Source organism: Puma concolor, chromosome D3, assembly GCF_028749965.1.
Source record: "Puma concolor isolate L17-30 chromosome D3, mPumCon1.1.hap2, whole genome shotgun sequence".
Classification (NCBI taxonomy): domain Eukaryota; kingdom Metazoa; phylum Chordata; class Mammalia; order Carnivora; family Felidae; genus Puma; species Puma concolor.
In genome coordinates this window covers 92,678,342-92,706,162 of record NC_141678.1, presented here as the reverse complement: position 1 = coordinate 92,706,162, position 27,821 = coordinate 92,678,342, and the positions used below count along the sequence as shown (strand labels likewise).

The 27,821-nt window shown below is 50.7% G+C and overlaps 1 protein-coding gene, 1 long non-coding RNA gene and 1 other non-coding gene across 3 annotated transcripts; 1 reads left to right on the top strand and 2 right to left on the bottom strand.

Moving 5' to 3' along the window:
• On the bottom strand, nt 1-21,481 carry GALR1 (galanin receptor 1). The gene is made up of 3 exons (XM_086683259.1): nt 20,337-21,481; nt 15,622-15,687; nt 1-8,196 (listed from the first exon to the last, which is right to left on the bottom strand). Exons 1-3 carry the CDS (start codon nt 21,000-21,002, stop codon nt 7,879-7,881), a joined length of 1,050 nt encoding a protein of 349 aa, XP_086539385.1. The 5' UTR covers nt 21,003-21,481; the 3' UTR covers nt 1-7,878.
• On the bottom strand, nt 11,802-11,938 carry LOC112868463 (U4 spliceosomal RNA). Its single transcript, XR_003224287.1, has one exon. It is a non-coding gene; the product is annotated as a U4 spliceosomal RNA (small nuclear RNA).
• Nucleotides 20,364-26,460, top strand: LOC147575710 (uncharacterized). Its single transcript, XR_015242679.1, has 3 exons — nt 20,364-20,750; nt 22,033-22,172; nt 26,056-26,460. It is a non-coding gene; the product is annotated as an uncharacterized LOC147575710 (long non-coding RNA).
• The last annotated feature ends 1,361 nt before the right edge of the window (nt 26,461-27,821 follow it).

Below are 27,821 nucleotides of genomic sequence, written 5' to 3'. Positions count from 1 at the left end.
TACTTTAAGGAACATAATTTTATTTTCAGTTCAAGAAATTGGTTCAAAACACACATCCACCAGACTTCATGCAGAACACAGAGTGATTTAGGATGTCTACATTTGGTACTACATAGATTAATACAACTCTTAATTTTTGGCATTCGGCTTTGTGAGTTTACTGGTATTCATGCTAAATTTATAGATGATAAGACACATTTTAGAGAAACAAACTCCAGAGAGTAGTTGTAACAGCATCTGGTGTAGGAAGATCCACGTTCGTTATTATTTCTACAGCAGTGTTTAAGCAATCACGTTGGTAAAATTAAAAAAAATCAATATTCACATATTTTCTTCGTTATACATACTACTATGTTATCGGGAGATAATTAACTGAAAACCTTACACAGAGAAGTTACATTTATCTCTTAGAGATAATAATGCTGTTAAAAATCAGCAGCTGCACAGAAAGACATGCATATATTTCATTTCAACATTGAGTTAAAAAATTCACACGTAACAACTGGAATGCAGTATTCACTTCTCTATATTGGGGGAGACAACAAAATTAATGTACAAGTGCTCTTTTCCACCAAGCTATTTTTTTTGATGGGAAAAATATGATAATCTCTGAAATCCTTACATGTAAGTTATCCAACTCTCTCACGCTTTGAAAATATGTAAATTTCTGCAGATAGGCTAATATAATAGTTGAACAGATATTTTATGAATCAGATCAATGTAAACAATGAAATCTGATCGATTTAGATCTCACAGAAGGAATTACTTTTTCATAGAACCACTCAAGTTTTGGCTTACAGAGGACCATCCACTCAGTTTGAATGGTTCTTAACTCTGGCGGTGTGCCTGAGGCCTTGAAAAATGCTTGGGCTCCACCTCCAACCCAATCAAATCGGGAAGGAGGTCTGAAAATGGGGTCCCTGGACCCGCAGCATCAATATCACCAAAGAGCCCGTTAGAAATACAAATCTTGGGGCTTTACCCCAAAGGTACTGAATTGGAAATTCTGGAGGTGAGGCCCGGTAATCTGTGTTAACAAACTCTTCAGGTGATTCAGATACTTGGTAAAGGCTGAGAACCATGGTCCTTAGGTGAGCCCAGAGCCTCACGGCCATAAGGTGAGCCCAGAGTATCATTCGTACCTTCTGCAGAATTCCCCGCTCATTCAAATGTGTTTCCCTTTAGAGACTTGTTCATCCCATTCAACTTTTCTTTCATGTGTGAGAATACCAAAGACAGCATTTCCATCAGCAACCTTAGCCACAGGATCAAACCAAACCTAATGTCCCTTACCTTTTCTGCAATGCACAGCTCTCCTGTGCAGCTATAACTTGAGAAATTACAAGATTCACCAACAAGGTTCAAGAAAACTTGGCATTTCTATCCCTCGGTGTCACACCTTCAGTCTTTACGAAATACATGGCCATGAAGCCTGACTCTCAGAAAATCAATATATGGCAAACAATATTTATGTATCCATTTCTGGTTTGTAAATATTCCCAAAGTATAATCTGATTTAATAACGAGAGGATTATTAAATTTAATTCTTTATCCAGGCTAGCTGGCCCTATGCTGAAAATATCACAAACTAGGCGTCTGCTCACTCACTCAGTAAGTATATTCCATGTAAAGTTCCTCACGGGACCTCAAGGCTCTGAGGATAAATAGGATTCATGCGCCTACCGACGCTCCCCACCTCCCTGTGTGCTGCCTGGTCCTGAGCTGCATTATTGCAACACACTTCTTATCTATGTCTACACCCCCGCAACCGGCTCTTTAATGGGAAATTGACATGGTTTCTATTGTTATCAACAGTTTCTCTGAGAGCTAGACTGAAATGTGCCACAATTGCATGTTTACATTGAGTTTTTCTTCCTAAGGAGATGGGAAGGTTTCCACCTCCCCACGTGCTTCTGCTCTCTCGGACTTTTGTGGTTTCCAAACGGAGACTGTTTAGCGGTACCTTAGCAGGTTAAGTGGCAAGACACCCATTCCGACCCTTTCGTTTTGGCTGCTCTGGGCCCCAAGGTGCTCACCTATATTTTGCCTTCACTCCTGACACGTCAGAAAGAGCTCTTTCTGGCCCAGGGATCATAGGCCATTTGCCTGGTCCAATCTCTTGGCAAAGTGGACGCAGAGAGGGGCAGGGTAGGTCGGGACGACTCATCCTGCAGAAGCAGAGGAAGCGCGCCCGGAGACCTGCTGCAGCCACAGCCAGGCGCCCACCTCCTGACTCCCATCTGCTGTGACAGTCACTCACAGGACACGAGCTCTTGTGGGTGTGACATCACCAGAGCCAGCACCCCAAAGAGGGCCCTCGGGACAGACGTGCCCATGGGCCTGCTCAACTGCCTTTCGATTCTCTGAAGAAACTGGTCATCTGTGATCCTTACGAAAGGAACTTTTCTCTGAAAGCTTGTGTTTCCGACACTTCACGGTTAAAGGGAAGGCTATGGATAGGGTAACCAGGAAGATGTGATGAGCCCGGCCGAACAATGAAGATATGAAAAGTGTTGGACTTGGGTCATTCAGGGATCCCTCAATGATGACAAAATCTGGAGGATCTCAAGCACAGAAATACGATTGACCTTAAGAAAGGAGCAGGGGAGAACAGATAGGGTCACAAGTTGCATAGGTAATACAAACAGTGAGTGGAGGCGTGACCAGAAAAATCCAATACAAACACTGGGTAACGTGTGCCTTGGATTCATTGTTTCTAACTTTCGGCGAAACCGGACACGGAAATCCAAGGGCAGAGGAAGCAGATGCCCTCTGGCTGAACAGCAGAGGACGCAGCTGGTGCCTGTCCCCCGAGGTCCCACTCTCCTGCCTCCGTGCACGGTCGAAGATCTACACCATCTGGAGCCCCAAGGAGCGGGGTCTACCACCAACACCCAGGTGATGCTCTGCCACGTTGTGAACATTCAAGACACAGCCGTTACATCCCAAAGGCTCCCATTCCGTCACTGGTACCCTGCTCCACAAGTGGGCATGTCCCGTCACAGCCAAACTTCCTACTTCATCTGCCACATCAACAATGCTGGCAACATGGGCACCTTGCCCCCCCTCCCCCCCCCCCCCCCCCCCCCCCACACACACAAATCGCTCCGGATAAGATTGGCCCCCACCACCGCCTTTCCGGTACCTGGAGGCGTGGCTTCCACTGCCTTTCCGGTACCTGGAGGCATGGCTTCCACCGCCTTTCCAGTGTCTGGAGGCGTGGCCTCACTGCCTTTCCGGAGCCTAGAGGTGTGCTTACACTCGCACTGATGCTCACCACAGCGTAAAATGCTGCCAGTCACTTCCTTTCTTCACCGTCCCCTCCCGGGACCACCCCGTTTTACCCACTGGATGGCATGTTACCTTGACTGCCCGGAACAAGCCCACCACAGGAGAAAAAGGAGCTTAACAGATCCACAGTGGTCTTGAGAACAAGCACACAAAAGTAGGTTCCGTTTTAACAGTCAATATTCAATCTTTTGAAGTAAGGCTCCATATATAGCGCGTGGTGGCCGGTAGAAAACCCAGAGTGGACCACAAGGTTCATCCCAGTTTATAGGTCACCTTAATGATCATCACTGCCTGAGAGTAAAGACTCTGAATGGTGGATCCCGGTTCCTGTCGATGCCAGCAGCTGGTGATCTTTGTTTTGACTTCCCTAATGCTGAAAATCTGGACTGGCACGATGTACCTAGAGATATCCAGAGATCTGTTCCCCAGCAGAAAGGATGAGGCTTTCCACCCCCAAAGTGACATCAAAACCCTTCTCTATGCAATCAGTTCTCCATGCAGTTGTTTAAATAGAGAAAACTCAGCCAAGGTCAGAACAGACAGAGCGAGTCCAGCTGAGGTCGTCTCCACGGTGTACTCAGAGCTAAGAGCTTCCTCCTCACCCCCTAGAAAGGCCCCTCCCGCCGCAGCTGCGCCCAGGACACAACCCGAGTTCTGGCAGAGGGGTGTGCTGAGCGCGAGCTCAGGAGCCAGCGGTGAGCGGTGCTGAGCCCAGTGGAGGTGCAAATGCACCAGCCTGCTAATGTTCCTAAAGATCACGCCCAATCAAGAAGACGTGCCTGTCCCAGAGGCCCAGCAGGGCAGCCAGAGTGACAAAGGTGACTGTGAGTGAATCTGCCACGCCTAAGACACTAAACACACATCCGACACCCTCCCCAGACATGCTGGCCTTCCGCAGACACAGCCCACACCAAAGACGTGGTCGGTGCGTGCAGTTGTTCCTCGGCCCCAACTTTTCCTCTTCTAAAAGAGAAAAATCAAAGTACATTATAAATTGAAATACAACTGCCATCCTGTCATTTTTTCTTCCTAAGACAATAGGTGGCCATCAGCATTTGGGGCCACCTACTCTTCGTATAGATGGCTTTTTTATAATACACAAGTCAGTAACATCCACTTGACAGACAGCCTAATAGGGAGCACTTTTTAACGGCCAAGAACAAGATCGCCTTAGGAAGAAACCCGGTTACAAATTTCAAACGTGGGAGATACCTGCAGTCAGTGTCGATCACAATTTACAAATTTCAGAAGAGAAGGGTCCAGTGGAAGCAGCCACATTGATAGATTTACCCCAATTACAGGACTATGTGGTTTACATACATGCATTTAAAATATCCTTTTAGGCAAAGAAGAGGGGGAAGCTGTACATGGTTTTATTTGACGCAATGCTGCTTCAACGCGGGCGTTTGGGGACCCGCAAGCATCTGCAGTATCTGTGGAGAGGAAATGAATGTCTCGCTAAGTTATTCTCTCCTGCTCAGAAGAAGCCTGGCCCCGGGTTTCCGCTAACACTCGGGGACTACGACTGCACCGTCTCCACGCAGCTGAGGCGCTGAGCAAATGCAGTCATCCTCGAGGCCGCAAGTTAAAGTTGACTCACGAGTGACTCACGTGGTTCAGCAAGCGCCTTCTCTGTTCACTGTAACTCATCACATCTGAGTCGAAGGCCGGATTTCACCAGGGTAGATACGAGAGTGAGAAACTCGGGATAGAAGCACATTTCGAGAAGAGCACAAGAGGGTGGGGGCGGAGGAAGAGAAGGAAATGACTGTTTTACTCCTAAGGTGTGCATTGAACGATTTCATTAAAGGCGAAAATATTTACCTAAAATATTCAGAAAATGGCCTCTGTCCCCACATTGCTGAGGACACACGTGGTCAGAACGCAGACAGCATCTACTTAAGGTATCTCCTGGGGTCGCGGGGTGAGAAAGTCGTTCCAACCACGTCACTATATATCAGTAGGAGACTGAAACCCGTCCCCATCCGTGTGAAGCAGCCAGCATTTCGGCCATTTAAATATTCCAGAGCTAGTGTCCAAATGTGAAACACTAAAAGCCCAGAAAAAAATCACAACCGCCTTCTGGTACCGAGGCAGCCAAATCTAAGGAGACGACATCAATTCTCTTTGAAGTTCACTGAAAAACATGGTTTGCAAGCCGCCCAACTTCAAAGGCAAATACAGCATTTGTCCGTTAGTCTGGCTGCTGCAAGAAAAAGCGTGTCCTAGGGAGGCCTTCTTTATTTAGAGGAGGAAGCAAAGGTGCTTCTGACTTGGTTGCGTTAATTATATGTTAGAAAAACCACCACCTAGGAAGCACGCGCTTGGTCAATGCAAGACACTCTGATGCCTCTCTGGGCAACTGAAGTCTGTTCCAGTCCTTCTGGAACTCCTCACGCAGACAGCTTCACAGAGGTTCAGATCTTCGCAGGACCCGAGTCATCATCAGCCTCAAAGTTTCTTATACCAGTGGACCACCTAGGCTCTGAATAAGAGGAATTGACTTAAATGCCGATGGACAGGAAAAATACCCTAACAGGTCCGCATGTACACTCAGCAAATGGGAAGTTTTGCAGGTGCCGGCTACGACTCTGGCGCTATGCTTCTGGCTTCCGTCACGCCAGCCACAAATGGGATGGACCAAGGGGACACGGGTGGGTACATAAATACATCTTCCACGTGCTTCGTAGAAAACAGAAACATTAGGTCCCGCATTTCTTCTAATACCTCTGTGTGTGGAGGAATCACAAGAGGAAAACAAAGGAACAGCCAGGGTGCAGGAAGCCTTTGTCAACCATGCAAGTCCAAAGGCAACCAGGAGGCACCTCTTTGTACAGCTGTGGGGGTTCACACACACACACACACACGACCTGTTCTGGCGTCTGCAATGGCGACTTCAAGTTCCACAAAGGACATGAGGTATCACTGTCAGGGTACAATGTTTCTGCGGCTGTATTTGAATAAAGTGCAAAGAATTTTCCATGCAAAGGACTTAGGCTGTCCTCTAAAACACTGGCATCACACATACATGCAACTTCTTTCCCTAGCCACCAAACTTGAGAGCTCATGATTTCCCATCCTTTCGAAGAATTTTCTCCTGTTCTGGCTAGAGAATCAGTTTAAGCATTGCAAATGTAAATACCATTTGCTGGAGGAGTGTGATTAGTGACAATGAATTCATCAGCTGGAAAATTTAACATGCAAAGACTTATATCGAGTTTTTTCATCTAAAATTTGATATTTCCTATGGAATCCTGATTTGACACGGGTGTGCATTACACTAAATCCTTTTTCAAAAAGTCTTCCTGATGTTATATTCTCACAAAATATAGCAAAGTCCTGGAGTCTGAACACTACTGTTCTAAGGTAGAATAATTTAATCTCTTCATCCCGTGTTTTTCATTCCACACATGAATAAATACGAAATTGTCGTGAAAAGTACATTTGAAATTCAGCCTATGATCATTTTCGAGGAAGTAATATTGGGGGTAAATGTGCATTTAACATTACTACAAATTTAATGAAACAAAGCATGCGTTTGTACAACATATATCCCTGGGTATACCTGCTCAGAAGATTCCTTTTCTTCTAATGTTATCTGAATCACGTGTTGCGTATGCTTTCCACATGTGGCATGACTACCATGTGTCTTACTGGATTCTGACTTCTTCCCAGCCCCATAGAAACTATTACCCACATATCATCCTCCCTGGCATTTTTTTTTACTCCCTTTTGGCTCAGTTCCACCCAAGGCACACAAAATACCCTGGGTGATATATTTGTAAAACTTTAATGACCACGTTCCCTCTTGGATCTCACTGAAAGCTTCCACTATTAGAACAGTTGTCCTTGGCATTTTCCCTGATTTTTTTTTTAGGTAACTCTACACAGCTTACATCGCAGAATAGTTTTAAGTGACCGGGCCAATGTCCGTCACCGTGAGTCACCTCTGTGCCGCTGTGCTGGTCTCCGGAGATGAAGTTAATGGGCCCTCATGACCACAGACAGGTGAAGCTCATCTCTGGAAACCGTGTTCACTATTTACAGTTGGGGGCAAATGAGGCCAGTGCAAATCGACTTGGCAAAGTCTCACCGCCATTTAACAGATGTGCCTCTATATAAATGGCCACAAAAAAAATGAAATCCAGGTCAAACTTTGATCGTGTATCCATGATCATATTTTGAAACACATACCTCGCAATATTACCTCGTTTCTTAAAACTGAAGAATTAACACATACATGTGTTTTTTTCTAAATAAACTGGGTTCAAAATGTAGATCGCCAGTATTCCTGACCATCTTTATAGGCTGTCCTATGAAGAATTGAACATGTCGATGGAATTCTATTAACCTTTCGTTTCTGTAAAGGTATAAAAAACTATGTAGCATTTCCTTTTGTTTTTGAAATAAAATTTAGAAACAATCTTTACTAGACCTCGAGATTTCCTAAATGGATTAAAGTATTGTTTTCAAAAACAGGTGGAACTAAAATGATGCGACTTGTCATGAGCACAAGAAGTTGCAGGCTTGCTAACCCCTTGTCGTACCGTGCTCTGTCTGAGACTCCACACGAGCGCTCTAACGCTCTCACACGTGAGTGCAATTGGTGGACGGCGGGGTATCTATTCGACTTTTATTTTCTTTCGTATCATTAAGAGGTGACTCATTGCGCATGTGGCACTTGAACACTTGCTTATAGGCCTTCCTAAAATTTTCTGAGAGAAAAGCGTATATGATAGGATTCACCGAGGAATTACTGTAGGCCAGGCAGTGAGCGGCGATTCTGAAGAGGAAGGAGACGGGGGTCAGCGGGAAAACCCCAAACTCGGCCCAGAGATTGATGACATGATGTGGCAGCCAGGAGATCCCAAAAACCACAACCACCACCAGAACCGTCTGCGCGGTCTAGAAGAAGAAGAAGAAAATACAGGAAGTGCGTCAATTACAGCAGGCAAAGAATGTTCCAGAGTTTCAAAACCTGCTCTGAGAAAATGTTATGTGTATCACCATGCAATCAAACGGATGCTAACTCTGCTGAACTGTCACTTCATATAACGGTTGTGTTCAAAACTTGTCCAGGACCTGCCACGGGGTAACGTTACCACATACGTGAGATGCGTGTGGATTACGGGCTGTGTCTTTGGGATCGTGGAACTATAAATGTGCAGAGATTAAACACTGTCACCTTAAAGCCTGCAGAGCTCTGAAGCCAGCAGCACACGCAGAGACAGGTTCACCAGCGGGCAGCTCGGATGGGCACTCGAACCCTCTCTGAACGGCTGCCTCAACAGACGGTGTATTTCTTTATTTCTCCTCGTTCACCTTTGGCCAGTGAAAGACCCCAACGCACTGATGCATTCCGGAAAGCCATCTCTGTTTCTGTCTGTGGGCTGATGAGCCCCATTTTTAGCTTGTACCTATCGTAACCCTTCCCTTGCTCTCCCTAAATCTGAAAACACCCGGAGGCTGGGGCAGGACACCCACGTGTTTCCTTGGAGATTTGTGCCAAGCAGGTGATGGAAGAAAGCCACACCTGATCGAAGACCTCAGCACAAGAGGAGCCCTCCCTCCTGCTTCCCGTCTGCACCCCGCTTCGTGTGGGAGCCCATCACCTTCCCCGTGGGCGCACACCTAAAGGGCTGGGGTCAAGCCCGAGAACCACTTCTCCTGCATTTCAGGGCAGCTGGTTTGGTACATGTCGGAAAGGCAACAACTAGATAATTAACCTTGTGATTAGCTGGAAACTCTATGTCTACGGCTCCAAACAGAAGATGCTGCTCTCAACGTTTTGGAAACAAAAACCTGATGCAATCAGCTGGCTCCTTCCTTGAAAGGTCTCCCCTCCTGGGAGACCTCCCCTCTTCCCCCCCAGGAACCAAGCAGGGCCCTGACTGCCAGATGGGCACAGCGGCCCCCGGGCAGTGGAGTGTGGCTGATTGTCACTGCCTGACTACCGGCGGTGGGCACGAAGTGGGGCCCACCGGGATCACGGCTCCTAGATGAGGACGCTGAGGTGCAGAACAGTCGAGACAGGTGCCTGGCGTTCCAGAGCCGGAGGCCAAGTCAGAGCCCGAAGCCGGGTCAAGTGACCCCAAGCGCGTGCTCCGAACGCTCAGACATGGGGAAAGAAAAGCTTACAAAGTCTGCCTGGTCACCACCAGCCCCGTCTCCGGGGGCTGCCTGTGCAGCCCTTGGGCGGGCGATCAGGGACCCACAGGACAACGGTCGCTCAGCCCTCCAGACAAACCAGGCGAGGACACGTGCCCAGCCCCCACATGCAGCACTGCCAGCTCCTAGGTCACCTCACCAGTAGGTCCACCCCTCGCAGAGGATGTGAGAGATAGGGACTTGGAGCCCCTCGACTGGGGATTAGGAATCTTCTTCCTCAGACTGTGAGTCCGGGCCGCCTGAATTTGTGGAGGGGACACGTGGACACGTGGAAGTCTGCAGCACCCGCCGCTCCACCCCACCCCACCCCACCCCACCCCGACGGGAAAAGGCAATGACGCACCTTCCCCCACCTCCCTGCCGGGGCACCGAGGTGGAGCCCAAGATTCCCTGACGGCGCCCCTCTGCCTTCCCTTCTGCACAGAACCAGTCCCGACCGAACGGACGGATAAGGGGAAGGAGGGTTGGGAGGACAGAGGCAGAAGGAAGGTGACAGAACCCAGGGACGCTCATTGTCACGTCCTCACACAGGACGAGGGCTGGACATGGGGGAGGCGGTTCTGAGACGAGGACATCACTGTCACAGCACAACTGAACCTGCCGCCTCGCGCCCGGTGCCCCCACCCCCCCCCCCGGCACTGCCCTGAGGGCTGTGTCCCCACCAGGATGTGCCCTCCACCCACGCCGTGAATTAGCGGCCAGACCAGCCAGGACGGCAGCAGGGAGCCGCCCACTCCGAGGGCAGCACACGCAGACACGAGCGTCAGAGACACGGGTCAGAAGCCGGGCGTTCTGCAACCAGGTGGAGGCAGGGATGCGGCAGGAGGGTGGGATTGCAGGGCAAGGCCAGGGCAAACGCAGTGTCAGGAGGGGCAGGAGACGACAGCTAAGCTCACCATCACGGGGCTCCGTGGATTGTATACAGGAGCCCGGGACGGACAGTGGCCACGACCTGGCTGTGCAGCCTCGTGAAAACTGACGTAGCCTCCCAGGGCCTCAACTCCGTGCCCCAGAGACGTGGCTCTGGCTGTACCTGGTCCATTCAGACACTTAAAAGAACTCAGGTAAAACCTGACAACAGGTTTTTATAGGGCGGCAGGATTACATATTAAAGCTGCTTCCTGCAGGGCCCACAGAGCAAACAAGAGATTTGTCCACATGTATTAACAGATTGTCTGCCATCGATGCTCTTATCCATTAGCGCATGAGAGGTTCCATCCCCAGATGATTTAATCAAAAACAATCTAGGCGTAATTATACCTACAAATAGAACAGAACACATCGTCTTTTCTTTCTAAGACAATAAGAACATCTCTCTGCTTCCCCAAACAAATACCCTCTGGATATCCCCTTTCAGTGCCTCTTTCAGGAAGTTTCTAGTAAGTGCCACGCTTAGGACAGAAATCGACCCCCAGCAGCTTACTGGTAGGATCCATAACGTATCAAAGTCCATAGGGCAAGGGCAATACGAATATGGTATATTTTCTGTTTGCAGTTCATTCAAAATGTACCTTTTTGTTTTGAGTAATTCCACTGGCCTCCTCAGAACCACGGACAAGGCTCTCTGGGAGCTTTGAATACGAGGGCATTGCAATTTAGTAGTTCTTGGGGGAAAAATACTTAGTGGGCACTTACATAAACTCGATCATCCATCTAAGGCTGTTGTTCCCAAAGAATTAAATGGCACGGCCGTCAGCACCGACTGCTGCCAGCTGCACATCCTCGGGGATTTGCTATTTTCTCCCAGCCTCATCAGGCAGCTCAGTCCCTCAGACTGATGTTCTCTTAGCGGATGGCGACCCCGCACCCTGCACGCGGGTTGACTCCAAATCGGCCTCGGCGACGTTTGGGCGAGCGCGTCCAGGTTAGTGTAGCTGGGGACAGGAAACGTCCGTCTTCTTCTGTCTCCCTGTGGGTCCCGACCGAGCCGAGGAGACGGCGGCCACAGGACAGGAGTCCACGCAGGCAGAATAGCGACCGACTGCAACCTAGAGAGCTGGTCAGAGTAACACATGGGACAAGTCCCAAACCTGAGACGGAAGTGCCTCCCTGTGCTGATCACTCCCCAGGACACTGCTTGTTAAAAGCCAAACATCTAGGCCTCGTGCCCCACATCGCAGTGCAGGGGTGGGGGGCTATTGGGGACTTACCCAGGAATCTGCCTTTCTTTCTAAAAAGCTCAGTGGCATTTGAAAAACCCCTGGTGAATTCCAGACAAGCCACAGCAAAAGCAAATTATCGTCCCCGTCTCCAATTAAAGGCAAAGCCGCTTCCTCAACACCGACAGCCGCCAAGGCTGAACCATGACTTTTCCCCAGGAAGCCTGGAAAAGGCTCCTTGCTCTCCTAGGTGAGACGTCAGAATGCAGTGAGAGCGTTCCCGTCTGTGGAGAATGAGGCTGATTGCTCTTGATTTCTATTAGCAATAATCGCGCCTCGGATAAACCTCATTGGCTACGATACTGCCACTGCACAAAGCTTGATTGCTCTTGATTTCTTACGTGACTTTTTTGCATTTCTTCTGACACCACTTGCCTTAGTCCGAGATGGAGTTGAACCCCATGCCCCTACGGCTTGCCTCATCCGTCCGTATCGTGTCTAGACTCCCGACACTATCTTCTGACACAGAAAAAGTCCTCCTTTAGAGTGATGTACAAAATCTCCAGATGCTTTACTGTCCTCGAGACTGGGCCCTTGATTAGCGTGCTTTCTTGCTCCTTCTACTGAAAGTATCTGAAAAACATGAATCTCTCTTCCTCCTGTAAGATGTTCTTTTGGAACGTCTTCTAAGACATCTGTTCTTTCTTCAAAGGACCATACTCGCAACATGTCTAATGGAGCTTGGCTGGGAAGAAAAAGGTGACCGAAAGAAGAAAATGATGGAAACATTCCCTAGATCGTATCAACGGCAGCCAAAGAGCTTGCCGGGTTACTTCAGGTGCCGAGGGAGCCCAGGTTGTCAGGGGGGTCAGCGAAGCCTCTAGTCCAGTGTCCCCTGCGAGGGACCCGCCCACTACGACGTCTGTCCCATTCTGAAGTCTTCCAGAGATGATCTGGGAGCCTCGTTTCAGTATCCCATCAGCCTTGCACCAGGAAACCCGTCTTCACGTGTGGCGGGGCTCGGGCAGAGCGTGGAACCAACCGCAGGGCTCTCCTATTCTTTCTAGTATTTTCTGCCGTGGAGATGTCGCCCTATGTATGTTCCTCCAAACGTGAAGGGTAAGTGTTGAGCATGTTCATGGAAGGCCTCTCTGCCCCACGCCCCTCACGCACCTGAAGCGGAGCCCCTGTGTGGGTGGACACGGCGAGGAGGAAGGGAGACTACCCACCATGGGGGGAGGGGCCGCGACACGAGGGACGCTGAGCTGAGCGAACTACAAAAACCAGCCCCTAGCGTGCACCTGCCCAGCGCCTCCCTGTGCTGAGCCCTGCGGGAGGGAGTGTCCGCCAGGAGTCGACCCGTCTCTGCCTCCGGGAAGGAGCGGCCCACCCGGGCTTCTCTACCAGAACCCTCTCCCCTCGTCCTCCTCCACCTCTCCGCCCTTTGCCCTCTTCTCACCCCGCCCCCAACCCCACCCCGCCTCTTGCTCAGACGCAGGCGTGCGCACCACCCCCAGCACTGCACCTTATTTGTTCTATGCAAACAAGGAGGCGATTAAATGTATCAGAAGAGAACTGACATCTGTTCAGGGCTGGTGAGGGTCAGAGGCTCTGAAAACGGAAGAGAAAATCTGCCCACCTCTCAATGCCACACCTTCTCCTATGGGAGGAATTACATTTACATGTGATAGACACGCGTTTAAATATGTACCCAGTGCACATATACACAGATATATTATACGCTGTGCACATGTACAAGATATACACGTGTGTATGTACCCACTCACATACATATGTGCACATTTCTGTTATGTATGCATACATAATATATGCACATACATGCACACACACATATACACACTCACATACATAATCTATAAGACATGTAATATATGTGTGCACATGTAATATATACATGCATGTAACATGTATATTTTATGCACACACAATACACACATACACACATACATACACATGCACATGTGTAATCTATAACACAGTATATGCATATATGTGTGCCTATACACGTATACATGCATGCACACACACACACATAAAACTAAACACAACTTTTAAACTAATTGCTAATCAGTATTCTTGGCTATAAAGCAGAGAGTTTTCTAATTACTTCTTACAGGATCTATTTTCATTCTTTCCACTGTGAGACTGCAGCGATTTCTCTGCAACACTTTGCAAACACAGACACGGACAGTAGCCAAGCCCGCAAACACATGCGGCCAATGTTAAGGAAGCGTTTGACTTCTGTCCTTTGCGAAGCGTGAACCTCTTACCCCAGTAAAGAGCATGCACACGGCCCAGGGGCTTCTCCTCTGTGGAGGTGCCCCAGTCCAGTTCCTCCCAAAGACACTCCCCCGCCTACCGGGCCTCACTCCGCACAGCTAAAAGTATGTCTCTCCCCCTGCAGAGTTGTGACCACAGGGAACCAGGGCCCCTTCCAGCCCCAGGGGCTGGCTCTGGCCCTGGAGGGCGAGGACTCCATGAGGAACTATCCCACAGGAAATTACAGTCCTTAATTGTTTGCAGTCGATAATCTTCTTGGAGGTGAGTGGCTCAGAGGACAGACTGAGAGGCGGACTCCAAAAATGGAAATAGTCCAGCACAACATCACGGAGAACAGAGAAAGGAAAGACCAGCTTTAGGGTTCACTCCATTCACGCAACTGAACGGCGGTGGCCGTTTAAAGGGATCCAGAAGCAAAATAAAGCCTACGGACGCATCAGTGGCCGGAAGAGGCAAGACAGCCTCGTTACATATGCTCCATCGTTTACTCTTAGGGGGATATTCGGAAGGCCACACGATCGAACTTGGAATCCAGGCCGAACTTCATGCTTTCTAAGCAGCTCCTACCCCTTCTCGTCATCGAGTCCGAGAGCAGATGTGTTTTGAGGAAAGTCAAGAAGAGCTGTGCTTTATGTAAGTAGAATTTTTAAAAATAACTATAATTATACTGTAAGTCCTGCGAGTTCCGTATTATTGGCCATAAAAAAGTAGTTGTGAGGACAAGCAAGGTGCTTTCAGATGTTATGATATATTTGCAGGTAAAAAATGCCTGGCTATAATCCCCTCCCTAAACATCTTGTCCAATACTCTTATACCGCTTCCTAAAGTCAAAGATGTGTAAGAGGTAGATTAATCCTGACTTGTAACTTAGTTTTTTCTCAAAATGCGAACTGTAACAAATACCAGGATGTTAAATGCTTTAATATTACTCAGGAGAAGCTTATTTAAATCAGGATTCACCGGAGGAGAAAGACAATTAAAAGTGGGAAAAATTCCCCTTGGGGACCCTTTCATATTTAATTCTCCCCCCACCCCTGCCTGGGAACCAGCATCAGTCAGGACAAGTCAGGGAGGAAGAGAGGACAATACATCTGATCTTGGGGCTTAGGGGGCATATTACAACAATATTCTCTGTGGGGCGCCTGCGGGGCTCAGTCGGTTAAGCGTCCAACTTCAGTTCAGGTCATGATCCCACAGTTCATGAGTTCCAGCCCCGCATCGGGCTCTGTGCTGACAGTTCGGAGCCTGGAGCCTGCTTTGGATTCTGTGTCTCCCTCTCTCTCTCTGCCCCTCCCCGGCTTATGCTGGCTCTCTCTCTCTCTCAAAAATAAACATTTTTAAAACTTCTTAAATAATAATAATGTTCCCTGCAAAGACAGTTAAGCCAAAGCCTTCTGATATCACATCAGCTATGGTAGATGCACAATAAAATGGTTTTGTGCAAATGAAGGATGTCAGCAACTCTTCTTCTGACCTAATCAACTTAGAACACGCCTCCTAAAGAGGCTCAGAATCCAAAAAATGTATGTTTCCTCATCTCTCCAAACCTCCGTCTAAGTTCTAATGCAGCCTCTGGTCACTGTGACGCCCAGGGGAGCTGACTTCCCATTCCTACCCCCACCTAATGGTAAGAGGTTCATTTCAAGGTCTGCGCCAAGGATCCTAAATTTCGTAGGCAATGGGTGGATATTAGGATAATTAGGAATAAAAATGAACTAGGCTCTAACATGCGACATATACAATATATATTTGGGAATATTACCTTTTTCTTCGATGCTTCTGACTTCTTTGACATGTTCTTCAACTTTTTATGCAAATGATTGAGGACCTGGAAAACACAGACTGATTAAACCGATCGCCTCCTGCCCACAGTTCACCGTCTGATTGGCACTGATAATTCTCGACCTTCTGGCGTGGGAATCACACTGCAAGGTCATTCACGTGGAAATGCCCTTAAGGTGGCAAAGTCTCACCGAACGTGAACCGCCAAACACGTCTGTTCCTCTCACATTCAGGAGCATCCAGGGGAAGTTTGTGCTCCTAGCATCTGTTTGCAGAGAGCCCTGCGTTGTGTGGCTCTGGGGTTTTGTCCAGAAAAACGCAGATATGCATGGATGCATCCTCACTGGTCTGCCTTTCACCTCAGATTTCCCCGAGCTTCCACGTTGTAACAATCGCTAGGCCCCTATTATATGTCAGACGCAATGCTAAATCCTAGATAAGTGGAAACACTAGAAGTCTCCTTCCAGTGAACCGTCCAATGCAGGAAGCCAGCAAGTGAGCAAATCACGATGATATCAGCAGAGAATTCTTCCGTGCAGGCCATGTTTGCTGCAACTTATTCCTTCTGTGTTCCTGTTGTGGGCTCCTTAAAGCAAATTACCACCCATCCAATCTCCTTACGTTCTTTATTCTAATTCTACCCACCTCGCCATGCTTTTAGAAAACTCACATTTGGGGAATTCGGCTTCTCGGGAGGTTTATAGACTATTTAGCAAGGTTTTACAATTGACATCCCTGTCAGAGGATCTCCTGACAGACACTGGCTTCGTTCATTAGAGAAACTATTTTTGTCTCCTCTTGTCGACGTAATAGTCGGGAGAAGTGACGTGAAACATTTGGGTTATGTGTAGGAATTTGCAGCGTAAGCTTGCTCTCACACACCTGAGCCAAGCCTGCAGATTCATACTTGAGTTGAGTTTTCTATCCCATCTGAGTGACATCTAAGGAAAATTAGCCTCTGGATGACTCAGGGCTTGGACTTCTCCATCATTTCCCAGATGAGCCTCTGAGAGAACTAGAAACCACATTCCAGACATTTTCTGGCTTCCCTCCAGCACCTCGGCCTGGAAATAATGCAATCCATTTGGAACACTGCACAAGCCTGCAGCACTCAGCTGGATGTGGCACTTCTGGAATGATCAGTTATACCCTAAATTAAGAAACTACAGGATTTCTTTACCAACTCCGTGGGCTCCACGCAAGTTAAGCAGACATCTTTGGGGTTTGAACTTCTGACTCCAAATTTGCAGCCCTACTGAACTACTTCTCTTCCAACAGTGGGGTGTCATCACCTCCAACGTGACAAGTCTTACAGTGATATGTAGGATCGCTTCCGATATGTTGACAGTGGCTGAGTTAACTGTTCTGCCAGAACAGTTCTGGGGTCCCAGAAACGGAATGTAAGAGAAAAACAGAAGAAGAACTTTTGTGAGATCTTTCCTGGAAAGGACGGGCCTAGTGAGTTTCCTTGCTGGCAGCCTTCCCAGCAAGAGACCACGGGAGGACACTGGTCATGGAGGACGAGGGACAAGAAGAGCGAACAGAGGACAGGTGGCAAAACAAAATCCTCCTGGAGAGGAGGCCGAACAGAAAAGTCTAGGGTTATCTGCTTCCTGATGCTGCCCAAGGGTCTATTGACTCCTTCAGTAAACTCAGTCGGATCACATCTCAGCAACTTCAAGACTCCCGTGGGATGTTGAGTGGTCATGGAGAAAACACTCAAGTATAGTTTTCTTCAGTAGCTGTATTTCTGTCCATGGACCCACACTATGAGCATATATTGGTCTATTATAATGCATATAGTGACATACATTTGATGAGGTCGTCATCAAAGGTATCATGATGGGTCATAATCGCATTTCTTTAAAAGACGATGGCAGCATGGTGGCATCACTCCATTGTTCTATACGCTTAGGAGCGTGTGTAGGAAGGTGCGCGTTCAAACCTGAGCCAAGGTCATCCCGGGCAGCATATGTCTCTGGGGATGTGGCAGAACCTGGCAGGTGGGTATGTGAAGAGTTTGCCCTCATGTCAGATGGTGGAGGGTCCCAGACAAGAACTCCCTCTAAGGCAAGATGGGGAGGGGCCACCCCTGTGCAAGAGGGAGCACGGCAGGCACAGTCCAGCCCGGGCCTTCTACGTGTTTCTCGGGGACTATCCGACACAAACTGTTCTACCAAAGCCATAAGGTTTGGGGAGTAGAAGGCAACACTGGAATGCAACTCCCTTGTTGAGTTAAAAAGGAGAAGAAGAAGAAGAAGAAGAAGAAGAAGAAGAAGAAGAAGAAGGGAAAAAATGTAATTCTTGGCCACTTGTGATTTTTCATGGTGGCCATTGGTCCGGGGCCTTAGAGAAACAGCCAGTCCTGATCCTAACATTCAAGAAGAAGAACCATTAGCTGGACAGTGTTCTCTAACAATGGGGCCAAAGAAAATCAGCTAGAAAGAAACAACCAAGGTCTTGTTTAAACCCTGGAGTGAATCTGCAAATAGCTTGAATTTGAGAGAAATTCCCAGTTACGCTTCAAAGCAAATGATTTCCCTATTAAAAAAAAAAAAATTCCCAGTGATTATATATTTGTTGAATTGTTTTAAAACTCTTTTGAAACTTTGCCCTTTTTTGAACTTTGCTCTTTTTGAAACTTTCCTTTCATAAATAAATAAACTTTCATAAATAAATAAACTTTGCTTTCATAAACTCTCAAACGACGGAAATGTAGCCTAATTTTTCCTAAAAATCTGCCTTGTCATTTCCATTGAGAAGACCTGTGGACTTTGGAAAAATGAAGGAAAGGTCTGCTTCAGCCTACTTTAGGTGATTATGAGCCTATCACTGAATATTCTAAGGACACTTCTAGCCCCGAGCTTCCTCCTGCCAAGGCCCTCCCTCAGGGACTGGTGGCTCTGCATTAAAACCCTTCCTGAACGGTTTACCGGCTTCATAATCTGGGTCAGTTGCCTTCCTCCCCCAAAACCCTTTTCTCAGCTCCCACCCCCACGGTTGTACAGACTGAGTGAGACAGTGCACACAGTGGATCGCTGCACTGGTACAACCACCTGCTGTTTTGTTTTGTTTTGTTTTGTTTTGTTTTGTTTGTTTTTGTTTTGTTTTGCTTTGTTTTGGTTGTTTGTTGGGTTTGGGTTTTTTGTGTATTTTTTATGAGGTTTTTTTGTTTGTTTGTTGTGGTGGTTGTTGTTTTTGCATTTACAAAAGAGCTAAGCTACAGATATCTTCCAAAAGCTCTATCCTGTCCTATCTCCTCGGTATATCTTTATATGTAACCCTTTGAGGCAGGCCATCCTTCCAGACAATATCCCAGACTATGACCATTCAAGTAGACATGACTCTACCTACAGAATATGGGGCAGGAGAAAACAAAGACCAGGGGGCTGTAGTAAACATTTTTGCTGGAATAAAAGAAATTATTGCTCTCTGTCATCTGGTTACTCCCGGCCCTACAGTCACAGCCTTATCAGAAACCGAATCAGAGACACAAGAAGATGAAAATAAAATGGTAGGAATTTCAATTTTTGGCTACAAAGCTGTTTTCCTAGTGCTAATAATACTACCACAGTACATCAGAGAACTGTAGTTTTTACCCCCACGAATGACTCATGTGATTAAGCAGATACTCTTACTCAAACACAAACGAGTTTATCAAAAAAGTTGAAGACTTTTGGTAGGTAAGACGTCTTCAAGTCCTGGTGTGGGTTTGCTGAGCTCCAAGGAGCAGAGGACAGAGGGAGGGGGTAGCCGGGCCACAGAGGGAGGGGGGAGCTGGGCCACAGAGGGAAGGGGGAGCTGGGCCACAGAGGGAGGGGGGAGCTGGGCCACAGAGGGAGGGGGGAGCTGGGCCACAGAGGGAGGGGGGAGCTGGGCCACAGAGGGAGGGGGGAGCTGGGCCACAGAGGGAGGGGGGAGCTGGGCCACAGAGGGAGGGGGGAGCTGGGCCACAGAGGGAGGGGGGAGCTGGGCCACAGAGGGAGGGAGAGCTGGGCCACGTGCGTAGTAATGCATCTCTTGAGGACAGTTAGGGATTCAGGCCTGAATCACCTAATATTGTCTACACAACCCTTCTAATTGGAAACCCACCCAGTCCTGACTAAGGTCAAGATTCTGTGAAGAAATATTCTCTTAGCACCTGGCTTATAAAGCTTAAACTTGGGGTAAAATAAAATCCGAAACACCGTCTCCAGGAGCAAGGTTTCACAGAGCGGGAAGGGGACCAGGGCCACCACGCAGGGCGTCCCAGCAGAGCGCTGGGGAGGGAACATGGGGCCGCGCTCCTGCTGGGCACGCTCGGAACCGATCCGCACTCGGGCCGCGGAGATTTCATCCTGGAGACTGGGTCTGAGTGCCTAAAACTGAGCCCGATTCCTCTTCTGAGAGGTGGGCGTTGACCGCTCGGCTGCCCGCTGCAGCAAAGACAAATTCGGGGTCAAGGGCTGCGGTGGCAGGAGGCCGAGGGGAGGCGGGACCTCTGGGAAGTCTCACACTTTGTTCTGCGTCTCCCGGACTGCAAGTAACTTTCTCGCGCACCACCAGACCGGCGAGGGCAAAGTGCATTGGGGACCGTTTTCAACCCGAACCGCCCAAGACAGCGAGGTCCAAGGGGCTCCCAGAGGGGCACGGGGACCCAGGAGCTACTGCCAGGCCGGTAGCCGCCCGCCCGCGCCCCGCGCCCCGCGCGCCCACCTTGGCGTAGCAGAAGCAAATGAGCAGAAGCGGCAGCAGGTAGCCGAAGACGAAGGTGCACACCACGTAGGCCTTCTTGTGGCGCTGGTTGGGCCACTGCTCCCAGCAGAAGGTCTGGTTGCTGACTTCCCAATGGAAGAGGCGCTGGTGGTAGGCCACGGGCGAGGCCATGGCGATGGACAGCGCCCAGATGAAGCCCACGCCCAGCAGCGCGTTGCGGGACACCCGCAGGGAGGAGGAGCGCCGGGAGTGCACGATGGCCACGTAGCGGTCCACGGACATCGCGGCCAGCGTGAAGATGCTGACCAGCATGGAGACGGTGAAGAAGTAGTGGATGAACTTGCAGACGAAGGCGCCCAGCACCCAGGAGGGCAGCGCGTAGACCGTGGCCTGGAAGGGGACGCAGAAGAGCAGGTAGGCTAGGTCGGCGATGCTCAGGTTGAGGATGAACAGGTTGGTGGTGCTGCGCGGCCGGCCAGGCTTGCTGCGCGCCAGCACGGTGATCACCAGGCTGTTGCCCAGCACGCCGAGCGCGAAGATCAGGCCGAACAGCACCAGGGTGACGACGTTCTCGACGCCGATGCCGAAGAGCGGCCTGGGCTCCGGGGCTGGGGGCTCGGGGCCGCTCGCGTTCCCGTCGCTGAGGTTCCCGGCTGCCGGCTCCATGGCCCGCGCGGGGCGCCCGGGCGCGCTGGCGACGGCGCCTGCTGGGGAAGAAGGCTCCGAGGACGGCCGGGGGTCCCGGCCCCGAGCACGCAGGGCGCGCGGGTTCCCGAGCCCGAGGCCCCGGCGGCTGCGCCTACTGGGACCGTCTCTGTGCCGGGAGCCCCGCTCTGGACCCTCCCGGGCGGGGGTCCCTCTGCGCGGCACCCGCCCCGAGCCGGGGAGGAGGGACGCGCCAGGGCAGCCGCACCGAGAGACCCCGCCGGCGCCTTACCGGGTCCTGGTTCCTGGCCGGCTGCCTCGTTCCGGGAGCGGCTTCGGGCTGCACCTGTTGCTACGAGCCGCTCCCTTCCCGCGTCGCTCCGAGCACGGCCGGCGCACCGCGCTGTCGGTGGAGACGGCTGCCCGCGCCCCCACGCCGGCGGCGCCGCGTCTCCCCTCCCAGCTTTTGCAGGGATTCCAGGCGATCGACAGGGCGAGCGCTTTCCCCAGGGTTCGCAGGGGGAGACGGCGGGGCGGGGGGTGCTCCGGGGCCTCCGCTGTGCACCCGAGACGTAGGAAACACAGCGCCCTGAGATCCGCGCCCCGGGGGGCCTCTCCGCTCCCCCCGGAGGTCACAGCGCGCGCAGAGACCGGACGGGTCCTACCGGATGGGTCGCCGCCCACCTCGTCGCCCGGACTGGGGCGCGCGCGCTCGCCTGTGCGAGGTGCGGACCTGCGTGCGGCCCGGGAGGGCGGCAGCTGCGGGGAGCCGCACCCCCGCGGCCCAGAGGAGCCGAGCGGGCTGCCGCGGGGCGGGGAGGCGGCCGGGCGCAGCCCGCTCCTCTCTCCCCCTCCCGGGGTGGCTGTCAGCGGGAGCGCTCCCGCCCCGGGAATGGGCGCTGCAACCCGAGTTTTGTCACATCCCTACTCCCGCCCCCACCCTTCCCACCGCTAGGGAGGAAACAAGCAGGGGAAAAAGGGAACGCCTCTGAGTTTTCTTTACAAACGTGCCCGGAATTCACGGTGTCGTGTTCCCACCATCCACCTTTAGGTCACTTTTGCCCTACGTTTCTCATGCGAGTGGCACAAACACAAGCGGCCACAAGCCGTGTTTAGGAGGTGGAAAGAAAGCGCCTGGTGTCGCATCCCTCTTGTGAACCGTGGCTACACCAGAAGCTGAGCGAGCTAGTGGTGAGTAAGCATTATCCTTGTGTGTAATCTTGCGGGTTCCCAACTGGAGAGCTGAGCCGAACCCATCTGTTTGCAGCCTTGACAGGATGCGTCTGTATTCACTTCCAAGATGACCCCATGTTTGCAGCGCTCCCCAGATAATGACTGAGTGTCCCTTATGTGCCAGACGCAGCCAGGTCACACAAAGCTGAGCGGGGTGCACCGTATCCTGCGGATGAGAGACAAAGAATCCACAGGGGCCCCGGCAAGGGCCCACAGGTGGGGGAGGCAGGGGAGGGGGGTGCGGGGCTCTCCCCATGGCATTTGCCCTTCTGCCTCCCCTGTTCCCTTCTGCCTCATTTCCAGGAAGATTTTGACGCAGTTCCTTGACTGACCGTGTGCGGAGTACTTCACCTATTTCTCTTAATGTCCACACACATTTCCCTGAGGCCGAAATTGAGTTTAAGTAACTTGTTTCGCAGAGTATCTTGCTAAATCAAGAAGGGCCTCGCCTTCCCTGGAAGGTGCCTCCAAGCCTTGTCGGTCAGTATTGCTTTTCTTCCCAAAGGGCTCTCTGACCTCCACATTCATGGATCTTGTGTTGGAAGTCATTTATCATCAGATATGGGAAACAGGGTTTTTTAATTATTATTATGAACCATTTTCAACATGGAACAGATCTGATGAAGTTATGTTAACTACCGTGTGTCCATCATCCGGCTTAGAATAAAAAAAAAAAATTATCAATAGAGTTGGAGGCACTTTTATGTACTTTTAAATCAACCTCCGTCGCCGCCCTCCCACCTCCAGGTAACCTAACGTCTTGTCTTTTCATCATTTACTGACGTATTTATGGCATCTGCATATGTTCTTATATAATATGCTGTGAGTTTCTACTTTATTTTAATGTTATATGGTCGGTATGGTAATACTTTTTCCTTAAAGTGTAAATTGTCCTGTATTGTGGTACATACACCAACAGGCTTTGCTATTTATTGGTCTTCTGTATTTTTTGCAATCTTCCTATGTCCTGTGATTTAGGGGGTATCTCTTAGAAGGAGCACATAACTGGATTGTTTTAAAATCCAACTTGACAATCTCTATTTTTTTAACTGGTGAGTTTTAGTCTGTTTACGTTTATTGTTATTACTCATCTGTGTGAACTTACTTTTATTTATTTTTATTTTTTAATGTTTATTTATTTATCTTGAGAAAGACAGAGATAGAGACAGAGCAAGCAGGGTAGGGGCAGAGAGAGAGAGGGAGACAGAGAATCCCAGGCAGGCTCTACACCGACAGCTCAGAGCCCGACGCGGGGCTCAGACTCACAAACTGTGAGATCATGACTTGAGTCGAAACCAAGAGTCAGACACTTAACCGACTGAGCCGCCTGGGCGTCCGGATGTGGACTTATTTTAACATTTTATTTTATACTTTCCTCTGTTTTCTGTTTCCATGCTGCTGCTACTCTCCCTCGTTTTGACATTGTTTGGATTTTGCATTTTAACCCGGTTTTTCCCCACCTCAAAATGGGAAAAGGGAAGGAATATGATCCATTCTTATTCTTTTCCTGGTTACCCTTGAGTACCTGCTACATGCTAGGAACTATTTTAGGTCCTGGAGATCTAGCAGTGAACAAAGCCGAGCCCCTTCCTCCACAGATTTTGTGTCTGATTTTAGAGACAAGACACTTAAACAGAAACAAAACCGTAATATGCCGTATGGTAAATACTATGAAGGAGAAGAAAACAGGATGAAGGAAAGAGAGTGGTTGGAGGGTCGCGTCATAGAGAGTAATCAGGAGGTAGGTCTGGGAGAAGCTGACTTTTGAGCGGGAACCAGGAGACAGGGAAGCAGAAAGCCTTTGTCTCGGCCAGTGCAGGACGCTGTAAGGAAATGCTGTAGACCAGGTAACTCATAAACAACGGACATTTATTTCCGAGCTGTGAGGGCCGAGGTCCATGAGCAAGGCCAGACTTGGAGGGCCTGCTTTTCGTTTCACATCTAGGACCTTCTCGCTGAGTCCTCGGGGCAGAATGGGATCAGTTACAAGGGCACCGATCCCATGCGTGGGGCTCCCCCTCGCGACCTGGTCACCCCCCAAAGGCCCACCTCCTAATGCCATGACGTTGGGGGCTAGCTTTCAATATGGGACTTTGGGGGGGACACCAGCAGCTTGTGAATACCAAGCATAGAACATTCTAGCGAGAAAGACCAGGCTTCGGGCAATAAGACGCTCGTCCTGTTTGAGGAACGAGGAGGCCTGCGTTGCTAGGGTGTCGCTCTCTGGGGAGATTTGTGGGCTGTGAGGTCAGAAGAGATTGGGTGGGGCAAGTGGGGTTGGTGATACTGGCGCTGGGAGAGCGAGGACAGAACGTTGGTCTTATTCAGAGCCAGATGGAAACCACCGGGGCGTGTCAACCTGTAGAAGGATTCCAATGCTCTCCGGAACAGGCCGTAAGAACAATAAAGGAAGGAGAAGGAAGACCAGGAAGAAGGCTTACAGGGATCTAGACGGCAGAGAATACCGGAATGGCATGAGGACAGGAGAGAGGCCGAGAAGGATGATGCCCCCTGGGTTTTAAAAAAAATTTTTTTTTACATTTATTTATTTTTGAGAAACAGAGTGAGACAAAGCATGAACGGGGGAGGGGCAGAGAGAGAAGGAGACACAGAATCCGAAGCAGGCTCCAGGCTCCGAGCTGTCAGCCCAGACCCCGACGCGGGGCTCGAACCCACGAACCGCGAGATCGTGACCCGAGCCGAAGTCGGACGCTCAACCGACTGAGCCGCCCAGGTGCCCCTGTTCAAATATTCTAAGCCTGCTGAGGTTATCTTCTGCACATCCTAACATCGGAGCTCCTGTTCACGATGTTCACGGAGCCCTTTTCTGGTGGCTGCTGTCCGCGGTGGTTGCTGTCCTCTGGTCTTGTCCTTTAGATTTCCATGTGGCCGGGACACACCTGTGGGACTCTCCTGACCCCTGTGCTGAGACTACGTTCTTACCGAAGGATTGTCTTTTGCTTCTGCCACTCACCCTCGTGGCTCCATCAGCTCAGAGCTCTTTAGGTGAATTTCCCAGCTCGATGCATCTCAGGACACGCGAACGTGAATTCAGACCGCAAAGTTTATTTGAGGCAGGCGAGGTGGCATAAATTCTCCGAGAGGCCTTTTTCTCCGCCCAGTTCTGGAGCAGGCACGGCGGTTCCTAGAAGCTCACCCCCAGCCCCCTGCTGCCCTCTCTGCTGGACGATGACCCTGCCCTGCCGTGACCACGTGGCCGTCTGTGCTCACTCCCGCCGCTGAGACGAGTGCACCCGGGGACGCCGTGGCGTTGCACGGCGTTAGCACAGGCGGCCCACCCAGGACAGGGTCTCCTTCTTGAGGCTGTCTCCTGGGCAGGAGTGTTTGGACGGCTGCCTCTCTGGCTGCAGGGCTCCTGGTGGTGTGTTGCAAGCGTTCCGGTTTCCGTTCCTCGTCTTGTGTGGCTCCGAGACCCCGTCTAACCTAATGGAAATTGAATGCTAACCGCACACATGCAGGTTTTCGGCAAAGGCTCAGCTCCCGTGTCCAGGCTCGCGTAAGACAGCACTCCTCATGCTGTGTTAATTCCAGTTACATATGAGAGGAGGAGACGTGTGAGTTGCCGGGCCGCACAGGGGGACGCCTGTACGCGGCGAGGGGGTCCTCTCCCCCGCTGGGGTGACGGTGGAGGGCAGCTGCTGCAGGGCCGGCCACAGACGGGAGCCGGCCAGATGCCGAGTCACAGATGGGGACAGCCCCCGGGTGCGGCAACACCGTTCATAGAGCTGAGGTACCTCCCTCTCATGGGCCAAATCCCCGTGGGGTTAGGGACCGGTTTGTTTCATTACTGGGATCCCACTGACATGTGACATGATCTTAGTTGCAGGTGTACAACGTGACGACTGGACACGTGTGATGGGATCGCTTGTTGGCCGCAGCAAAGCACAGCCTGTCCCTAGCGGTTGCCCAAAATCCTGGTTACTGAATTGGGCCGCGTCCTCCTGGCTGTCCATCCACCACTGCGATATTCTCCTCCTGCTTTATTTTTGGACCCTAGGCATTTCCCTGTTTCTTGAAAGCTTCTTTATGGGCTCAAGTTGCTTAAAAAAAAAAACAAAACAAAACCCAGTAAGGCTTTTCAGTATGGAGTCCATAATAGCGATGGAAAATTATGTCCGAAATGAGATTTTAAAAAGCAGACTTTAATGGCGTAGGTGTAATAAATACATCGGCGGAGAGAAAATTATAAAAATGTCCCTGAAGAAAGAACGTGAAACGTTCCATGGGAACACGAAGAAACAAATATCCCATATCCCATATCCAGGTTCCCATATTCAGGTACCTACTCTTATATCTTCCTCTATTTGGGGGCAGGCGGTGAGGTCTAGAAATCAAGGGGAGGGGCACCCAGGGGGCTCAGTCGGTTAAGCATCTGACTCTTGATTTCGGCTCGGGTCATGATCTCACGGTTCATGAGTTCAAGCCCTGAGTCAGGCTCTGTGCTGACAGTGTGGAGCCTGCTTGGGATTCTCTCTCTCTCTCTCTCTCTCCCTCCCTGCTCCTGCTTTCTCTCTCTCAAAATAAATAAATAAACATCTTTTCAAAAGATGCGTTTTCACAGGTTTTTCACTGTTTTGTCCTGTGTCATCGAAGGCCAGTCTGAAAATACATGGGGTTTGGATTTAGGAGCAGTAGACAGAATTATCTCCAGGGTCTGTGAAGCAGGACGTGAGGCAGGTATGTGAAGGTGGCTCTCGGCTCTGCAGAGGCTGTGGGACCACCGTCCTGCACCCCCGCTGGTTTCCCACTGGTTTCCCACCAGCCGGCCGCCCGGCCCCACACAGGCAGTCAATCCACCGCTCGGCCCGTGCGCCCAGCATCCCGGCCCTGCGGCTGGCGGGCAGCTCCCGCCGAGGTGCCGACCTTCCCGCGACGCACGGTGTTTCTTGGTCATTGTGTGCCTTTGTCCGTCTCTCTGAACATCGTTCCCCTTCTGTCACACTGGGGAAATTCTCGCTTGTTGTTCACGCCCTGGGGACCACGCTCCCCCTCTCTGGGGCCTTGTTGGCCTTCCCTGTTCGGGCGGGTCGCCCCTCCTGCCAGAATCACGAAAACCCTGCCTGTTGGCTCTCTCCAGTCACTCAACACAATGCGTGGTAATTTTGTGAGTCGAAGGCAAGCATCTCCCGGGCTAAAAACCCCCGAGTCTCCTCTGGGTAAGTATTCAGGTCAGTTCTAGACTATTCCCTCTCTCCTCCCGGCGTTACTCTCAGCTTCTGCAAGGTTCCACGCCCTGCATGCTGAGCGGCAGCTGCTGTCCCCCTCTGGCCACTGCGGAAGGCTGTCACCGCCCTCCTGTGCCCTGGGCACCGTTTCTGCTCACCCCGTGGGCCTCCCCAGGATGGCTTCCGTCTGTTCACGTCAGCGTCCCCGTGCGGAGGCTGCGAGCTGCCCTGGGAAACCTTCCCTGTCCTCCCTCCCCAGACCCAGGAGTGTGTGCCTTGCTCTCCTTGATCTCCCCCTGCAAGAGCCAGCAAGACTTTCCTCTGGGGTTCTGAGAGAACAGAGGCTGGTCCCAGGCCTGTCTGCTCCTGAGCCCCAGCCCAGCCCCTTGCGGGCTCTCAGCGGGACCAGTTCCCACGGTGG